The sequence below is a fragment of the Mycetomoellerius zeteki genome, unplaced genomic scaffold (genome assembly GCF_001594055.1).
Source record: "Mycetomoellerius zeteki isolate Tzet28-1 unplaced genomic scaffold, Tzet1.0 scaffold135, whole genome shotgun sequence".
NCBI classification, from domain to species: Eukaryota; Metazoa; Arthropoda; class Insecta; order Hymenoptera; family Formicidae; genus Mycetomoellerius; species Mycetomoellerius zeteki.
In genome coordinates this window covers 2129584-2146486 of record NW_017256287.1, presented here as the reverse complement: position 1 = coordinate 2146486, position 16903 = coordinate 2129584, and the positions used below count along the sequence as shown (strand labels likewise).

At 36.1% G+C, this 16903-nt stretch overlaps 2 protein-coding genes across 2 annotated transcripts in view; both read right to left on the bottom strand.

Annotated features, from left to right (window-relative positions):
* LOC108731722 (uncharacterized) overlaps positions 1–16626 on the bottom strand; it is a 21587-nt gene extending 4961 nt beyond the window's left edge. The window contains 3 exon segments of the mRNA XM_018462206.1: position 1; positions 3–94; positions 16555–16626. The exon segment at position 1 is cut by the window's left edge and continues 130 nt beyond it. Coding sequence (XP_018317708.1) covers position 1; positions 3–94; positions 16555–16572 — 111 coding nt within the window. The 5' untranslated portion in view covers positions 16573–16626.
* LOC108731725 (uncharacterized) lies at positions 12340–14616 on the bottom strand. Its single transcript, XM_018462209.1, is given in 6 exon segments — positions 12340–12568; positions 12707–12836; positions 12898–13073; positions 13186–13494; positions 14109–14242; positions 14244–14616. Coding segments are annotated over 6 exon segments (840 nt in total). The 5' UTR covers positions 14324–14616; the 3' UTR covers positions 12340–12557.
* Positions 16627–16903: the final 277 nt, after the last annotated feature.

Sequence of the window (16903 nt, the reverse complement as noted above, 5' to 3'; positions counted from 1 at the left end):
TAGCCGTAACGTCTTGAGATATAGGTACAGCCGAGACGAGCTGCGGGCTCGTATCGGTCGTATAACGTTTGAATAGACGCATCGCAAAAATGTGCTGTAAGTAAAATTAGATACTTATTAATTATAACATAAGGTTTGTTCCTTTTAGGTGAACTTCTTGCACGATTTATCTTTTCTCTTCTTCTCTCCACGTTGAAAAAAAAGAGAAAAGTGAACGCGATGTAAGTCCATCTAGAAAAAACGTAAATCATATCATATGTGTGCGTTGTGTGTATATGATCGGAAAATGCTTCAAACAGACAGAAATAATAATGAATTTCTCACAGTTAATAATTACGTATTTCTAACAATTGCATAACTATTGTTTTTCTTCCTTTTTTTCTTTAGAGTGTTTATATCAAGTACTCATAATGTTGAAAATTAAATCAAGAGAAACGCATCAAATTTAAAGATCCTACGGTATCGGCTACGGTAATTTCTACGGAACACCCTATACGTATAGAGTAAGAAAAGCAAAGAAAAGAGAGAAACGTGGAAGGGAAAGGTGGAGGCTTCACGAGACAGCCTCGGACTTCCTTGAAAGGTTTGTCGTCGGATGACGTCAGCTCTCGTCCACAAAACGGTCGCCATCGCATATGTACAATACATCTGTCGCTCGTCCATATGTGTGTTCCGCGTTTTTGAGTAAAAAAGGAGCAAAATGCACCGCGAGAAGAGCATCGCAGGTAGGTAATCGGACAATGAACCCATTTACATTCTCTTCTTCCTATTCCTTGTTTTTTTCACATTCCGTTAACACTGCGTCTTCTTTTCCACGCGATTTGTTCTATCAAGGAGTCGCTCATGACTATCGAACGGATGTAATTATATTTACATATTTTAATATCATATAATGGAAGGTCCAGTAATAAAAAATGAATAACAATGACTTGACGACGACGTTTAGCAATTTATAAAATTTTGAACGAGCAATAGACATTTAAAAAACACGTTATTGTACTATTATCGCACTATTGTTTAAGAGAGAATACATCTGCGTAAACTGAAACTTTAGCTGAGAGCATTGGTCGAGAATATCTGGAAAAGACTAGGTAACGGTTGCTATCTTCAGTACGATTTACACGATTGCAAATTCACCGAGTACATACAGCGAGAATCTACTCATCTATCTGGTTTTGCGACCGGCCGAACGGAACTCTGTTCTGAAAAATTTAATATGTCGTATCCGTTTACAATTGTAAAAATACAAATTAAGCTTTCAATTATACTAGTTCACAAAAATACATTTTTTTTATTATTTTGCACTAAACAAGGTATTTCTTATAGATTTTTGGATGTTTAAAACAATGCCACAAGTTAAATTTCACTGGCACGTTAAATTTCTGAAACAATTGAAATTTAATTAAAAAATGCGTTATTTGATATTTTTTAAAAGGTTTTTTTAACGTCTTGAAATTCTGATCAGAAGTACATTAACAATCAATGTATTATTCGCCTCCTCTACAGAATATTTTTTTTAATTTTATTTTTGCCCCATTAATAAATTGGAAATTGTAGGTATATGACTTTATCGTCATAAGCGGAAAATTGCTATCTTGAAAAACTCTGTACTTAAATTCTTCATTAGCATGACTAAAGAGTAAGATATTGAAATTAAAAAATGCATTTTATTAAAAATTCATGAAATTTAAATAAATATTTATTTAGATAGTACCAATGAGACCATTTGCTTACAATAAATAAATATTTATTCAATTCAAAAAAATTATATTTAATTTAATTTATTATTTTTTTAAATCGAATAAATATTTATTTTCTGTAAGCAAATGGTCTCATTGATACTATCTAAATAAATATTTACTCAAATTTCGTAAATTTTATTCTTTTTTCAGTATAGGAAATAAATAAATACATTCATGATTTTTAATCGGAATTTCAAGATAACGTTAATCTTCTTCAGAAAAAAATGTCAAATATCATTTTAAAAAAAGCCATTTTTTGGACATTTAATTTCAATTATCTTGGAAACCTGACGGACTTTAATTTTTTGGCTTGTAGCACCGTTTTCAGCATTCAAAAATCTATAAGAAACGCCAAGTCCAATTCGAAAAGTAACTTTTTACTGTAAACTAATGTTATTAAGTTACGCAAATAAGTAGAATCATCGGTTTTGTTTTATTATAATTCTCGTAAATGAGACAATTATATATTTTTTTTCACAATTTTATTTATACGAAGGTATTACATCGAACTGTTACCGAATAACAGTGACTCGAAGCTGTTAGCATAGCGGAGCCAGAGCGAAGTCCTAATTTGGACTTGGATTACGACACAGTCTCTTCATTTTCCGATGAATTCATGACTACCAGATATGAAAGGTAAAACTAACGCCTGCACAAATATGTTTTACCAATAAACGCAAAACAATCTGGTGCTCTATAACAAAAACTGGCTATTACGATGTAAAAATACATTTTCAATGCAAACAATTTAACGGTTTTGCATCGTAGCTTGAAAGTTTATGTTATTTGCTTAAATACGGGATTTATGTAAAGTCAGTTATATACAAACGTATAAACAGAAATAGAAAGAGAGACGCGGGTGTCTGATAATGCTCTTTGCAGGACTCGCGCTTTCACGTCTGCACTGTTAGGCACACCTGACTCTCAACCAGCCATGGGAACCTGCCATGCCTTTCGGGAAGCGCTGTATGCACTAAGAAGCAGATGTCCATTGTCCTTGCGAACGAGGGACAATAACTACCCATCTGCACCCTCATCATTTCATCGATTATACGTGCAGCTCTACATAATGACGAAAGACCGCTAACTATAGCTTTTTTATGTACGATTAGAAGTCTGGTTCAAAATCCGGTTCTCAATATGGCTCGACTATGTTCTTGGCTCTGAAAAATACAAGTTCGATTCGACAGGTCGATCGAAGGAACGAAATCGGTGTCACGCACCAACGGCAAAATGTGGCAAATATCTCGGTCGTTCGACAGATCTCTTTCTCTCTTTTCTCTCCTCTCCGAAAATTGCCGTATCCCTCCCATATTTTTTTTACTCTTCACCAAACGGCGTCCCGTAGAAAGTAAAACTATCGGCCCCGAAGCCGCGTGTCCTCGAACACACCGGTCTGGCATACATTCGCTTCACGAATAACGCAGACAGATCTTTTTCCGAATAGCTTATGAATTTGATAAAAAATGTGATTGAGGATCGATCGATAATTACAGCCAAAGAAATTCAGTTTAGAGTCAACTTATTTCATAAAACAGAGGCAAACAATACAGCCACTTTTAATGAATACATATTGTTATGCAACCAATAAGAAATAAGAATTAAAGGTCCGTAACGGTCGAAGTTGGATCTTTGATGCTTAAATAATTCAATGTGAATTTATATATACTCTATATGTACATACATATACATATACCATATTTGTAGTCATTTTGAACTGCGCGTCGAAATTTTATCAAAATTTTCAGAACGCAGCAAAAATTACTTAAATAATATCACAATTAAATTTTGATGCTTAATAGGCATTTATTAAAGAAACGTTCTTACATGTACGGTCTAATAAGATTCTTATTGTTTATATTATTATGTATTTTTCAACATTATTTAAATTATGAGTATGTGTGAGAGAAAATTTGATTCGAGAATCCGGTGGGTAAAATTTAACTTCTTCTCGCGACGCATGAAAATGATGGGTTGATATAAGTGCATATATAATCATGAGTATTGGTGGAGGGTAAAAATGCACCTGCACGCCCTTGTATTATCGTATGAGGGGTAGAAAACTCATTTGAAAGCGCTATTATTTTTAAAATTCAAATTTTATAGAGCAGTGCATTAATATAATACATATTCATGAGATACCAAGATAAAATTTGTAGACATTCTCTATGCGTCAATCCTTATGTAAGAATTCTTATGAATACTTATACTTCTTAATATCGCATTTTCCGATTGTCTGTCAAAGTATTAAAAGGGGCGTGTTTAATCCAACAGAATAAAGCGGGCGTACTGCATAACTGTAATACATCTCGCGCATCGCTTACGATCTTATACCGTTATCTTGAAATAGGTGAGTTCGCAATGCATACATAGCGCGCTGCGTGCATCTGACAGTTAATTATGTTGTTTGTATTAACATTGTCGATACGATCGAACGAAATGGGTTACGCGTGACTTGCGATATTAAAGCTCGCTGCAAATGATCATGCTACTCGAAAAAAATATTTCCGATAGATTTTACTGCGTTTATTACGTACGATTGGAATGTTATCACATCGACGTATACTGCTTTACTTAGAACGTGACGCTTCGATTTGCAGAATATTTATGATTTGAATATTGCGAACGTGTAATATTCAGGGCTGGGTACATTTCAAATACTTGTATTTGAAATATAGTATTCATAATTAGTTCTTATTTCAAGACCGTTTTAAGATGCTAATGCGATTGGTTTATGACTTCTCAAACCAGAACTTCTTAAGACAGTCTTGAATATGAGAACTGACTACGAATACCGGCAATAGTATTTGAAGTACAGTTTGTATTTTGTATTTTAGCGGAACACATAAAAGTATTTTATATTTTGTATTTCAAATCGAAATATTTAAAGTATTTTGTATCTTGTGATTCAAATATTAAGATTGACGATATTTTGTATTCTTCAGTGATATATTTTGCCCAGCCCTGATAATATTCAATATAACATGCAATGAACCGATATCAACGATATAGTGCACAGCGTATGATGTTGGTAACGCGATTTATTCTGATGTACTTAGCGTATGCACTCGACGTACTATAAACATCAAGGTATCGCTGCTTCTTGGTCACGGATCATTGCCATAGTGAAAGGGTTAATGTTATTTGTTCAAGTATTATGAGAAAAATATAATGATACGTCGTTAATAATGCCTAGAATGACCTAGAAAATCTTGATCTTCATCAATAATATGATATTAACGCAAATAATAATAATAATTATTAGAAGAAATTGCTTACTTATTTACCGCACGATTTTTAACTAAGAAGAATACTTGCATATTTAAATTTACGCATCATGACCATCGTGACTCGATACTAATTTTTTAGTATGTCAATGTATTTTTTTAAAGATAAATATTTATCTCTCTGCAAAATGGAATAAACCCAGAGGCAGTAAATATTTGTGGCTATTATTTGCGATTGCAAACTGACTTTAATTTATTCTACTCAAGAATTGAATTAAATGAATATTAAAAATAAATTAATTAAAGATGATTAGAAAAAAAATTCCAGCATGTTTCTTTATACAACAGCTATATGAATTAATGCAGTTATATGAAAAACAATGCTTCAATTTTTTACACCTTCTAACTTACTTAACTGTCTAGTGCAATTTGTAATTTGGGTAAGCAGACAAGAGCATTGCGAGAGTAACAGAAATATTTTGACTTAACTCTTAGCTGAGTTGTATTTGTTTTCGCAACCAATGTTCAGTAATTTGTATTACAGGGAGAGATAATTTAGTACTGTAGATCTTTATCAATAACAGAAATCTCGAATTAAAAGCCGGCAGTTTCTGGTAGCATCGTGATTTACGTATACATATACCGTACGCGAGATTAATGTGTCGGAGTTCTAAATTATGCGGAACTGACTGTGTACATGACGTTTGTATACGTCAACGTCCTCTAAGGAAGCATGTGTTGATATCTAGGCATTAAGTACGGCTAAACGTAAACTAAAGAGGAGCAGACAAAGCGCTCCAATGTTCTACCAATAAACATTTCCAAATTACATTCCGGGTGTCTACCGAAAAATTAGACAACCATAGAAGTTATTTAATAATTCGGAATAATTAAATAACTTTTATGGTCATTTAATATAAAGTGAAAAAAGCTTTGTTAGTCAATTTAACATGACATTATCTATCGAAAAGATATATTGAGAAGCGCAGAAGTGTATGAGTGCGTGTGTGTGGTTATTAATTACAAAGGGGGGGCATGAATACGGTGGTGAGAAAAAGAAACAACGATATCGTGACGGAGACTTACCTTCGATCAGAGAACGTTAATGGTCCTCGACTGCGCGAACATGGTCCCGCGGATGAAACGGTGCGTCATCGGCTCCGATCCGATCTCGATTCTAATCTTAATTTTACCGCGCGCCCGTGAACCCGGAAACGCGCTGATAAGCGATAAAACGGTCAACGAGACCCTGCTATACGGCTGTCCGTATCACACGCTCCGCTTTAGAGGCAACTCGCAAGCAACTGGAGGAACGATGCACCGATATCTGCCACCGGTCGACGAGAGGGAAGAAGCCCCGCTCGCTCAGCCTTTACGAACGTTCACCGGCAGAACTCGCTCGAAACTGCCGGTATCGCGAGAACACCGATTGCCCGTGGCGCTATCTGCACGGGGATACAATCCCTTTACCTTTCCCACTCTCTTTATTCATCTGTTTCTTCCCTTTAATAATTATATTAATAATAATAATTCCATAATAATAATAATAATAATATCAACGATAATAGAACAATTTCTGTCTTTTTTTCCAACATTGCGTTCCGTTAACTTGCAACCAATTTTGATACAGTTGATTATAGCTCTATGGCCGCGCGTTTAATAGAAATAAAAGAAGAAAAGTTTCAGCTCCCTAAAATATTGAAACAGAGAGGAACACTACAATGTATACTAAATTCGGATGCAGAAAAAAGTGCTGTTAATGCATTTTCAGTAAAATTATCGCATATCGCGCGACTCCGTGCAAAGAAGTCGGGCAAGTGTGAGAAGAACCTGTGGGGAGAGAAACAGGTTCTAGATTCATTCACATCTCACCGAGGCCTTGAGCCAAGCAAAAAGCGCTCTCTCTACGCGATTTCTACCATAGACTCATCTTGTAATCCACCATGGCTACTGGCGAGCTGGGAAAATGAGCGGTGGAGGGTGTCTACCGATACAACTGCAAAAATCTGGTTTCTCTCGTTACAGAAAAAAAGTTGACCGCAACAGCGAATCGAACACCCAGTACATTTCGTGTCATCCAGAAGCGCTAATCTAAAAACGTAGGCCGCGCGGGTAGACCACGAAACCCTGGCGCTTAAGAAACACCTCGATGTGACCCACGCCTTTCTCACTAATCTCACATGTGATCGCCCTCAAGCAGGCGATAAATTAATACTACAAACACGGATATACACTATATGTGTATACCTTAATGTCGCGCACAATATAGACCGTTGATTTATGGAGACGGCCAAAAAAAGTGCTGATCTCTTGCGTATGGTAAGCCGATTTGGAAGACTCCTTTTAGAAGGTATTCCTTTGAAAATCCTTCCCGAAAGCAATAAGTATACATGGAAACAAAAAGTCGCTCTTTTCGTTTGCCATATCGCTTTCTTACTTAACAAATGACACAACTCGAAAATGTTATTTTCGAGTTGTTACATGAAAGAATTAAGTAAATCAATCATCAAAAGTGAATTAACTTAACTTTATAAAAAATCATAAAAATCACAACTCAATAAGTGTGACTTTTAAAAAAACATCTCAACTCTAAAAGAATAGTTTTTTAAGGATTGTGAAATAAGGATGAAACAAAAATAACGTTTCATCATTAGGAATATATTCTTACAAATATTCTTTGTCAATGATTTTCTGTCAAGGTGAAAAAGTTTTCCTGTTTCCTGGGAAACTTAATTTTTTTTAGTCGTGTCACTTTTAAAATAAGGAAACGATATATTGAACACAATAAATTTCCGACACAATAAATGAGGATAACCATTAACACCTGAGTATTATCTGCATCTCCTAACTCTTCGTTCTTATATCAGCGTTTGATTCTCATTAACCTTGTCTGAATTTTTATTTTATTGTGTTCGATATATTGAAGCCATATTTACTTACAGGAAAAACGTATGCATATCAGATCCTTCGGAACGATTCTCTTGAGTGAAATTAACAATAGTACCGGACACGGCGCGGCGAGTTACGTGGGTTACCTTGAATAAATTAAAATCGACATCGAAAAGGAAAAAATCCACGCCGACGTCGACGCTGACTTATTTAGCAATCGGCAAACGATAAGCAGTTTAAAACCCGTATTTCTATAAAGTAACCATTCTACTGTAATATCCTGGAGCAATCATATCCCGCTGTTACACGCGGTTGTTGTTCTCATCGACTCAATCAGAAAGCTAATTAAATGTACCGTCGCACCGTGCAATTAAGGAAAATGAGCGACCCTCGGAGACGCAAATAGTTAAAACAGACAACGACAAATGAAGGTTATCGTTCGCAAAACGATCGCAACGGATTCATAATAGCTTCATAACTAAATGCATTTTTGAATGGGATAGTACCTTAATGATCGCCTGCATTTTATCACAAAAGTATTATATTTATCCTGCATGTAAAACTGACATTCTTATGATTAATACGTTTAAAAGTTCGTTTATTTTTTTGGTTTTTCGCTTTCTTTATATTGCCAATGCTATCTATTTTGGCATTTTAATACATATATATTAATTGCGCATTCTGTTTCGATTTTTAAACTTGCAATAATTAGAACTACAGAGAAATTTATTTTTATTATATTATATAATCATACGTGACTCACTAACGTATAGATAGTAAGTGTAACTCATAAATATGTATGCATATACATATAAGAATATTCGTATAAGAATATTCGTGAGTCATATGCCTTGTGGACGGTAAACGTTTTAAAGATAATTAGAATTTCCAGATGGCATTCATTTGTTCACTTCGCTTGCACTCATTAGAACTGCTTGGAAAAGATTATGTTTCAAAATTTCGATTTTCTCGAACCTAAACAGTACGCGTATGTTTACGCGTGTGTACCATCGTTCAATCGATTACCGGTCATTTCATTAGTGTTTTCCGAGTGCTCGATTGAATGATTACTTCAAGGAATAACTGTAACGGACTTTTGCTAACCCTTGACTGGGGGCCGTCCCCAACGAACTTCCATTCGCTCTCGACGATGCCCACGGTAGTCATTTTACGGACCAGTGACTTCTCAAATTATTCAACCGATGAGGATCTTGATGACACAACCACCTTATATAAATAATCGATTAGTTATTTGATGTAGTACGCAAATCTTCAGTCTTCAGTTAATCACGAAGTTTACACATAATACGTTCTTACATAGTGTTCTATATGCAAAAGCTGTGAAGGGAATAAGTTAATAAGATCTCCGTTTTTGTCTTTGTCTTACTTCCTACCTCATATGCTCCATTAATTTAGCATTTTGCCGAGTGTTCCGGCAAAGTTCTTAACCGCAGGAAGTCGACGCGCGCGGATGACATGTGCTCGAATTAATTGGAAGCCTCATTCGAACTTGGCACACGCCTTCGAGGGGCGTCTTCAGGCACCCTGGGAGCAGAGAAATAAATTCACAAACCGTGAAAATTTAATGTTCTTTATGGGGGGGGAGGGGGAGGAGCGCAGCGTATTGTTGGCGCAATATCATGCAGCGTACCCTTCAATCCTTTTACGCAAAGTACACACAGAGAATACACGGAGAGTTATAAAAAATATATTGTATAGAACGAAACTTGATGGCTTGACGGTGTATGACTTTTTGATACACCAACCGACGGATGTTAGCGGTCTGGTATACGACCCGATCTTTCGCTCTAATGGTTCCACCTGGGTTTCGGTACATATATCCGTGGGTGGTCCGTCATGCGCTTGATAAGCCTCACACCAGGTGTAGACCGAAAAAAAGAAAGGAAATGAGGAGGTTACTTCCTCAGTGCTTGGTGACAATATATCGACCATAAAATATCTTTCATGACTTAATTTTAATATTTTCCTAGATAGAATGCAAAATCATAATAAAATCAAGATGACATTAAGTAGAGATTTTATTTTAGAAAAAAATCATAATGTTCGTGTCAAGAATTCATCACAAAATTATCATCAAAAGTGTATTTAATATCATAAAATGATTTCTACTTGATGTCATCTTGATCTTATTACGATTTTGTATTCTACCTGGATTGCAACTCTTATTTTTTCCATGAAAACGGTATTAATTATTTTTATCAAGAACAAAAAAATTAGAGATCTTGTCTAACACAAAAAGAAATCTTGTATGCCCAATACATAAAAAAAATTTTTAAAAGGATTAACGAAAGAAGAAATTGATTGGCGGACGTTCGCGCAGGAGTGGGCTGAAATAACAGGAACAATCCTCTGCGCTCGCAGTAAATTTGATTGTTCAGAGGCAGGACGGCCCACGCTGTCCGGCCCGCCAGAGGGAAACGTTGCATTCTTATCATCCGAGAAACTGGTGTGGCATAACGTAGCGTATACGGTGACGGCATCGTGTGTACGTATTGGCTAGCTGTCCGTTCTAACAATACAATAACGATGGAAGGCGTCGCTTAAGGGCAAGTCCGCCTAGCGTAGTTGTTCAGGTACGTATCGATGCTGGTAAAATATTGCGTTTACATGTTCCTCACGCAAAATACTCTCTCGTAGAATATTGCTTCCGGGTCTCCCCGATGATGTACCAATGGCGACCAATAAACGTTAGCGTTTCAGCCTTACGTTCCAATAGACTATACAAAAGGATAAACTGTGACATATTTGTAATTAATTTTATCTTTTATGTTATATAACTTTCTATATCACAACGATACTTTTACGCCGATATTTGCAGATGCGAAGGAAAACGGGCTAACATTTAGCTCGTGTTAAAATCGATAATCGATAAAAAACCGTTTCCCTTTCCCATGGTGATATTTAATTTTTATCCTCACCATGTTATCCACAGAATACGGCAAGAGAGTGCGGCCAACGACGCATTTAAGTCTCTTAGAAAGGGATCCATCCACGCCTCAGAATTGAAAGAAAGATGGTAGTAGGAGAAACAAGTTGCTATTCCCACGCTGCGCCTGTTCGGGATGCTACAAGCACTTTCGCTATCCAACCTTATCGAAGCTGGTGCATTGCGAAAGGCAGGTAATAGGTTCACGATTGCAAGTACTTTTTGTTTGGGCAGCTCAGACTCATGCTCGGAATCTTTTCACGAAGTACGTGCAAACACGATAATGATAAAGTGATCAGGTAATTATCGTAAATACGAATTGCTCTTAAGTTGTTATTTTGGTTCATAGAAAAAATGTTAATAATTTTCTGACAGAAACAAAAATTAAATTACTATTGCTGTTTGCTCACATCACGTACTTCGCCCAATAAATCGATCAGAAAATCATTTAACATTTTTTTTATCTATACAAACATCGGTTAAAATAATATTCCAACAATTATGGAAAATTATGTCGAATCTTTCTCGTTCTTGTATCAATGATCGTCTCGGAGAAAATCTTTTTCAACTTCCCGCTTTAAAGTACAATACGTTGAAAAACGAGAATAAAAAACAATTCCGTTCGTTTTGTACTCAGTCTTCTCGTAAACGTCGTAATGTCACAGTCTTTCGCCACGGTGCACCTGAATATTGCGGCTCTGCGCTTCCAGCACCTGTTCCCACCTTGACACCTGATGGAGCCTTCTCGCACTCGCTCGTCCGTAGGGGTTCGAAAGCACATCGCTTGTCCACGCAATGCAGTCGATGCCGGCGATCGGCGCGCCAATGACGGCCGATGCGTTACGCATAATACAAGACAAATTTTGCAATTGCGTCTGTAGTTTCAATACGACCGTTCATTTATTTACTTGCATTACATAAATTACATTCTAACGTTATTTTCAGCCATATGTCCAAATAATAGATTTGTGGACATTTTTTAACTGTTTTACGTTATAACGGATTTGCTAGCCTCTACATTTACTAGAAATGTATAATTTAATTCAATCATAACACAAGGAGCTGTGAGCCAATTAAATTATTTTAATCTAAAATATCCTTTATTATTACAAACGTTTCGATCTATATACATGAGGTCTTTATAAATATTACAACAGCTGGTAATAAAAATGGTACAAAATTTACAATCGCATACAGGTCGGAAAATTTATTCGTAATTATACATAATTTTGGATTAGCATTAAAGTAATTTAATTGGCTCGTAGCTCCTTGTTTTATGATTAATTTTTAATCATATGAGCCGTTATTTTTCATTTCATTATTTTATAATTTAATTAATTTAGATAGATAATTTGAATAGTAACTGTTTAATCGTGATAGAAATTCTCTCCTTCTATTGCGCCAAGAGATTGATAACCATACATACATGTCCGCATTCCCATCGGTATACTTTTTCCTATATTATACAATCGATCAACATAATTCATCAATAATATTTCAACGTAAACATAGTCGAAGCAAGGGTTTTGTAAAAGAAAAATATAAGATTGCCTTTATTTCACACATATAAGTATTTGGGGAAACAGATCACGTGTAGGTAATTATAATAGATGAAGAATTGTTTTATGGTAAATCTAAGGCTATTTTATAGCTTTCTTATCGAGTCCACCACTGTTATCATATAAACAATATGAGTGATCAATAAAATATTCTTCGTTTTTAGTAGTCACCTTTAATAAATCCGACATATTTTTACGTGGAACCTAAAATATAAAATAATAATACTACGTTTACATACGCGCGTAAATAAAAGTAGAAATATCATTATTAATGATAGACAAAAAAGAAATCGCATTTTAAATTAATTAATGTTAATTAATGAATTAATAATAAGCGCTCACCACCAACGCATTCCGGACTTTTACAAGGTGATTTAGTTGCTGTGTTTTGAGTTGCGTAACAATTTATGTCACACTTGTAGCGTAAGACAGGATTACCGCATCCAGAGCAATCGAGCTGCACGCTTGGAAACTACGATTACATCGTCTTTTAATATATAAAGAATATTTCTGACTCGATACTATATGTCTACCTGTGCGCCGGCTTGTTGAATGCAAAGCCACTGATTATACGCGCAACCACCTGCAGCTCCGAATCCTACTCCGTATGTAATTTGCGGTACTAACGAGATTTGAGGTACTATAGGAAGCGATGGTATTGATCCAGGGTAACAGGGAGGACTACCGGGACGGCAAGGACCTCCGGGTGCTGTAAATCGGAAATGAGGTTGTCTTTATTAAAATGTTCTTTGTCTATTAAATTGCATTTCAAGGAAGTTATACATTAGATTCTATATTAATAAATAGAGGCTTTGACTCACGACAGCAGCCTTCTGGAGGAAAACCCCACCCAGTACCATTTCTAAAAATATTGATTCCAGTAGCATTACCACCGCCGCCCCCGAAAGGATTAATGACATTATTAATGCCGATGTTCGTCGTTATGTTAGTAGTCCTTAACCCGCCACCGGATGGACCGCAGTTTCCCGATTCGCATTCCGTCTCGTATTCCGTAATGATCTGATGTCTGTGCCTGGTTTTTTTCGTGCAGTAGCCACATTTTTTTTCGCAATCGTGATCCAAGTGATAGTCGCACTTTTTTAAACACGTTTCCAGACAGTGAACGGGATCTGTAGAATTTTATCGTTTATACAGCACGTAAAAAAATATTTTGCTGCTCCACCTAGAATTATAGCTGTTTTTTGTATCTGATAGAAAATTATGTATCATACTCATAGAATTTATAGCACAAATCTAAATTCTATCTCTGTCACCTATATGATTAGATGCAATACATATCCAATATCGTATAATAGTATTTGTTAGAAATTTATCTGTTTTAGCTATTTTTCGTACTTAGATAATTTTCGCTATAACTGCAAGATCACTTTTTTGAGTGAGTAGGGTACAATTTTCTTGTAACACGAACAAAACAAACAAAACGGCAAGTAGATAATACAGCATATAATTAAGCATAATTAACTATATAACAATAAAGGCCATCACGATATATTTATATCGCGTTTATATTTATCCATCGTACTTGAAAGTCGCGCTAATGACTAACCGTGTTGCGTAACTGCGTTCTGTTACGTTACAAAATCCAGTAATTTTAATTTAATGCAACGGTTTATCTTTTTAAGTGCAACAGCTGCAGTTGCATAATATGTCTGAGCGCTTCCGAGCGGCACGCGAATTCCCGTGTTTATCTCGATTGTTACATGTATAGCGATTGGTGATCTACCAGTTTCCGGCCCGTCTCCGTGGTTCGTGTGATGACCGTGTCTCTTCGGTCTCATTAAACACTTTACGTATTTTTTGTAGTCCGGATTCCGGCATTCATCGTACACCTTCTGCTGATCCTCGGTAATTGTCGCCTTCGGCATTCCTTTCAGCATGCACTAACAGCGTGCTCAAACCGACGAGAAGATACACGACGAGCGAATGTGTCACTTCCATAGCGCCGAGTTCTCTCAACGGAGTAATCGGGCGGGATGAGCGACAACCCTTTATACCTTAAGCCGCTTACCCGAGGCTGCGGGGTTAATGACCATTACCGACATTTGCGCTGTCAAAGTCTTAGTTGGAAATGTTTGCACCGCACGCCCTCGTAAAGATACGCACGTCGGCTAATATATTAACGCGTAAATTGTTATCTGCCTCTTGGCAACGGAATGCAACGTCAAATTTGCACTGCTTATCGCGAACACCGGCCGCTGCGAGGCTGTCGTCCGCTATCCGCGCAGCCTCTCCGAAAGATGCGGTACGTAACGAAGGCAGGGGTTGCAAACTGCTAAAACACACTTTCGTAATGATAATATTGGCTGCTCCATCCGCAAATGTGATATTCACACGGTCATTAGATATATATAGTTGAACAAACATTGGCAATACAAAGAATTTAATAAAAGACAAGAGGATTTTTTACTTTGATATCGGTGCGTTTCAAGCAAATTAGTATTCAACGCTTCTTTATTTTTAATTGTTCGCGTTAAGACATCTTGACTTACACGTTTCTTCTTCGTAATGTTTCTCGAGCGTTATCTCATAACTCGTTTGTTCCGCAAACACATTTATTCAAAACGTGTCATGGCATCCCGCATGTGTGTACTACCGCGCGAAATTTTTTTTATGCGTGCTTAAAGAAATTATGTTGATTAATTGTTATATGATACAATAGAATTGCTAGCAGAATGCTCGCTTTATCACGATCGAAAGAAATTAAGTAATTCTGTAAGTATATACCGCCTTAAGAAGGTTCTCGCGCTACTTTCTAGTCAATAGAGAGTTTATTCATAATAATATATAAAACAATTAAAATAATGGAATAAAAAGATTACTAACAATATCTTATGCCATTATACATAATTATTGTTAATTTTATACGTTATTAAATATTTTCAAAATGACGAAATAAAAGTTGTAAGATGCTCATTTGATGTATTCGCATCGTCCATTTTTGACATATATTCTAGTTTCTTTCATTGAAGAATATAAATTTCTTGTAAACTGTACGGTCAGTTTAAATGAAACTTTACGAGAACAGACTTAAGTGTTTACTTTATAATTATAACGATTTTTAATTACAACGAATTTTTAAATTGCTGTCTTATACGGAAGTGTCTCAATTTAAAAGAGAATAAATACAGAATAAGGTTATACCTTCAACTTGTAATGTAAAATTCTATAAATTTAGAATTAAATATCTTTAGAATGGTGTGTGTGTACGGTAAAAGTCAATGAAATTTTTTCTAGATATTGATATCATTTAACTTTTGTATTATATATATATTATATATGTCTTATATTTCATCAAAAACGCGAGAACCTCCTTAATTATAATTGTGAATCTAATATTTCAAAAATAAATAGTCCATCTCCTAGTTGCAAATATCGAGCGATGAAATCGCTACTTCGAATAGGTCAGCGACACTTGCTCTTATCATAATCTTCTGGAAATTATAGAGCAGAAAATCGTTTTTATTTACATTACTCATCGATAAAGTCGCGCGCGAATAAATACGCTTTCGGAATTTTAATTCATCCTTGCATTCTTGGGAACGAATTGTTATTTGAACAGTCTGATTGCAGCTGAAAATTGCATTATCAATTTGATTTTTTTTTGTGTACTCCATTTTTTCAGTCTGATGTTTTAGTACAGTTATTTACTGTACTTGTATTCTTGGCGATCATTGTGAACCACTTTAATAGGTCATACGATTATAAAATCTTTCACGCTCGTATCCACGTACGTGATTTATCGCGATTTATAAGGTCTCTTCCGGTCATGGAAGTCTCCATTCAAGGGAGAGTACCGCTACCAGTTACATGTACAAAGCTGTTGACGAAAGGCTCATTAAAGGGTGGCGACAAAGTAGGAATTAGTTCACCCAATCTCTGACACGGCGATCGTCTCTTCGATACTCCGATTTTTTTTATTATTAAATAATATTAGTATTAGCCCAAGCAGAGCACAAGTCATCATGACATCAAAATGATGTCAAAATGGCTCCAAAATGATTATTAAATATCACTTTTCAGTCAGTAACGATTTTAACGTCATTTTGACGTTATCATGACTTGTTGTCCTGCTTGAGAGACGACGTTCGAAGTACTATGTCATTCGTAACTTTGAAGATTACGATTTACTAACAATAAGATACAATATGGTTTTCGACAAATATATGTACATATCGCAGACATTTCATTTAACAGTGGTTTCAACCGAACTAGAGGCAGGTGAGATCGATACGGATCTTCTAAACACCCTGTATACGAACGGCTTCCCCACCGATGGTAGGGGGACAGCGAGTCTCGCTCTCTCTTGAATGTACTGGCCCCATCCGTGTGTTCGAGACGTACAATGGCCGCCGTGTGAGCCGACGTGCTGCGTGCCTCAAGTATTAATCGTCCTCAATTTTCCCGACTTAATTTGCCGGCTGAGAAACGCCCACGAAAAAAAAAATGCGCGACGCCCCGCCGCGATGGTACCATTCGACGCGAGTCCGTGTGACAGCGAACTCCGATGGACGACGCCCG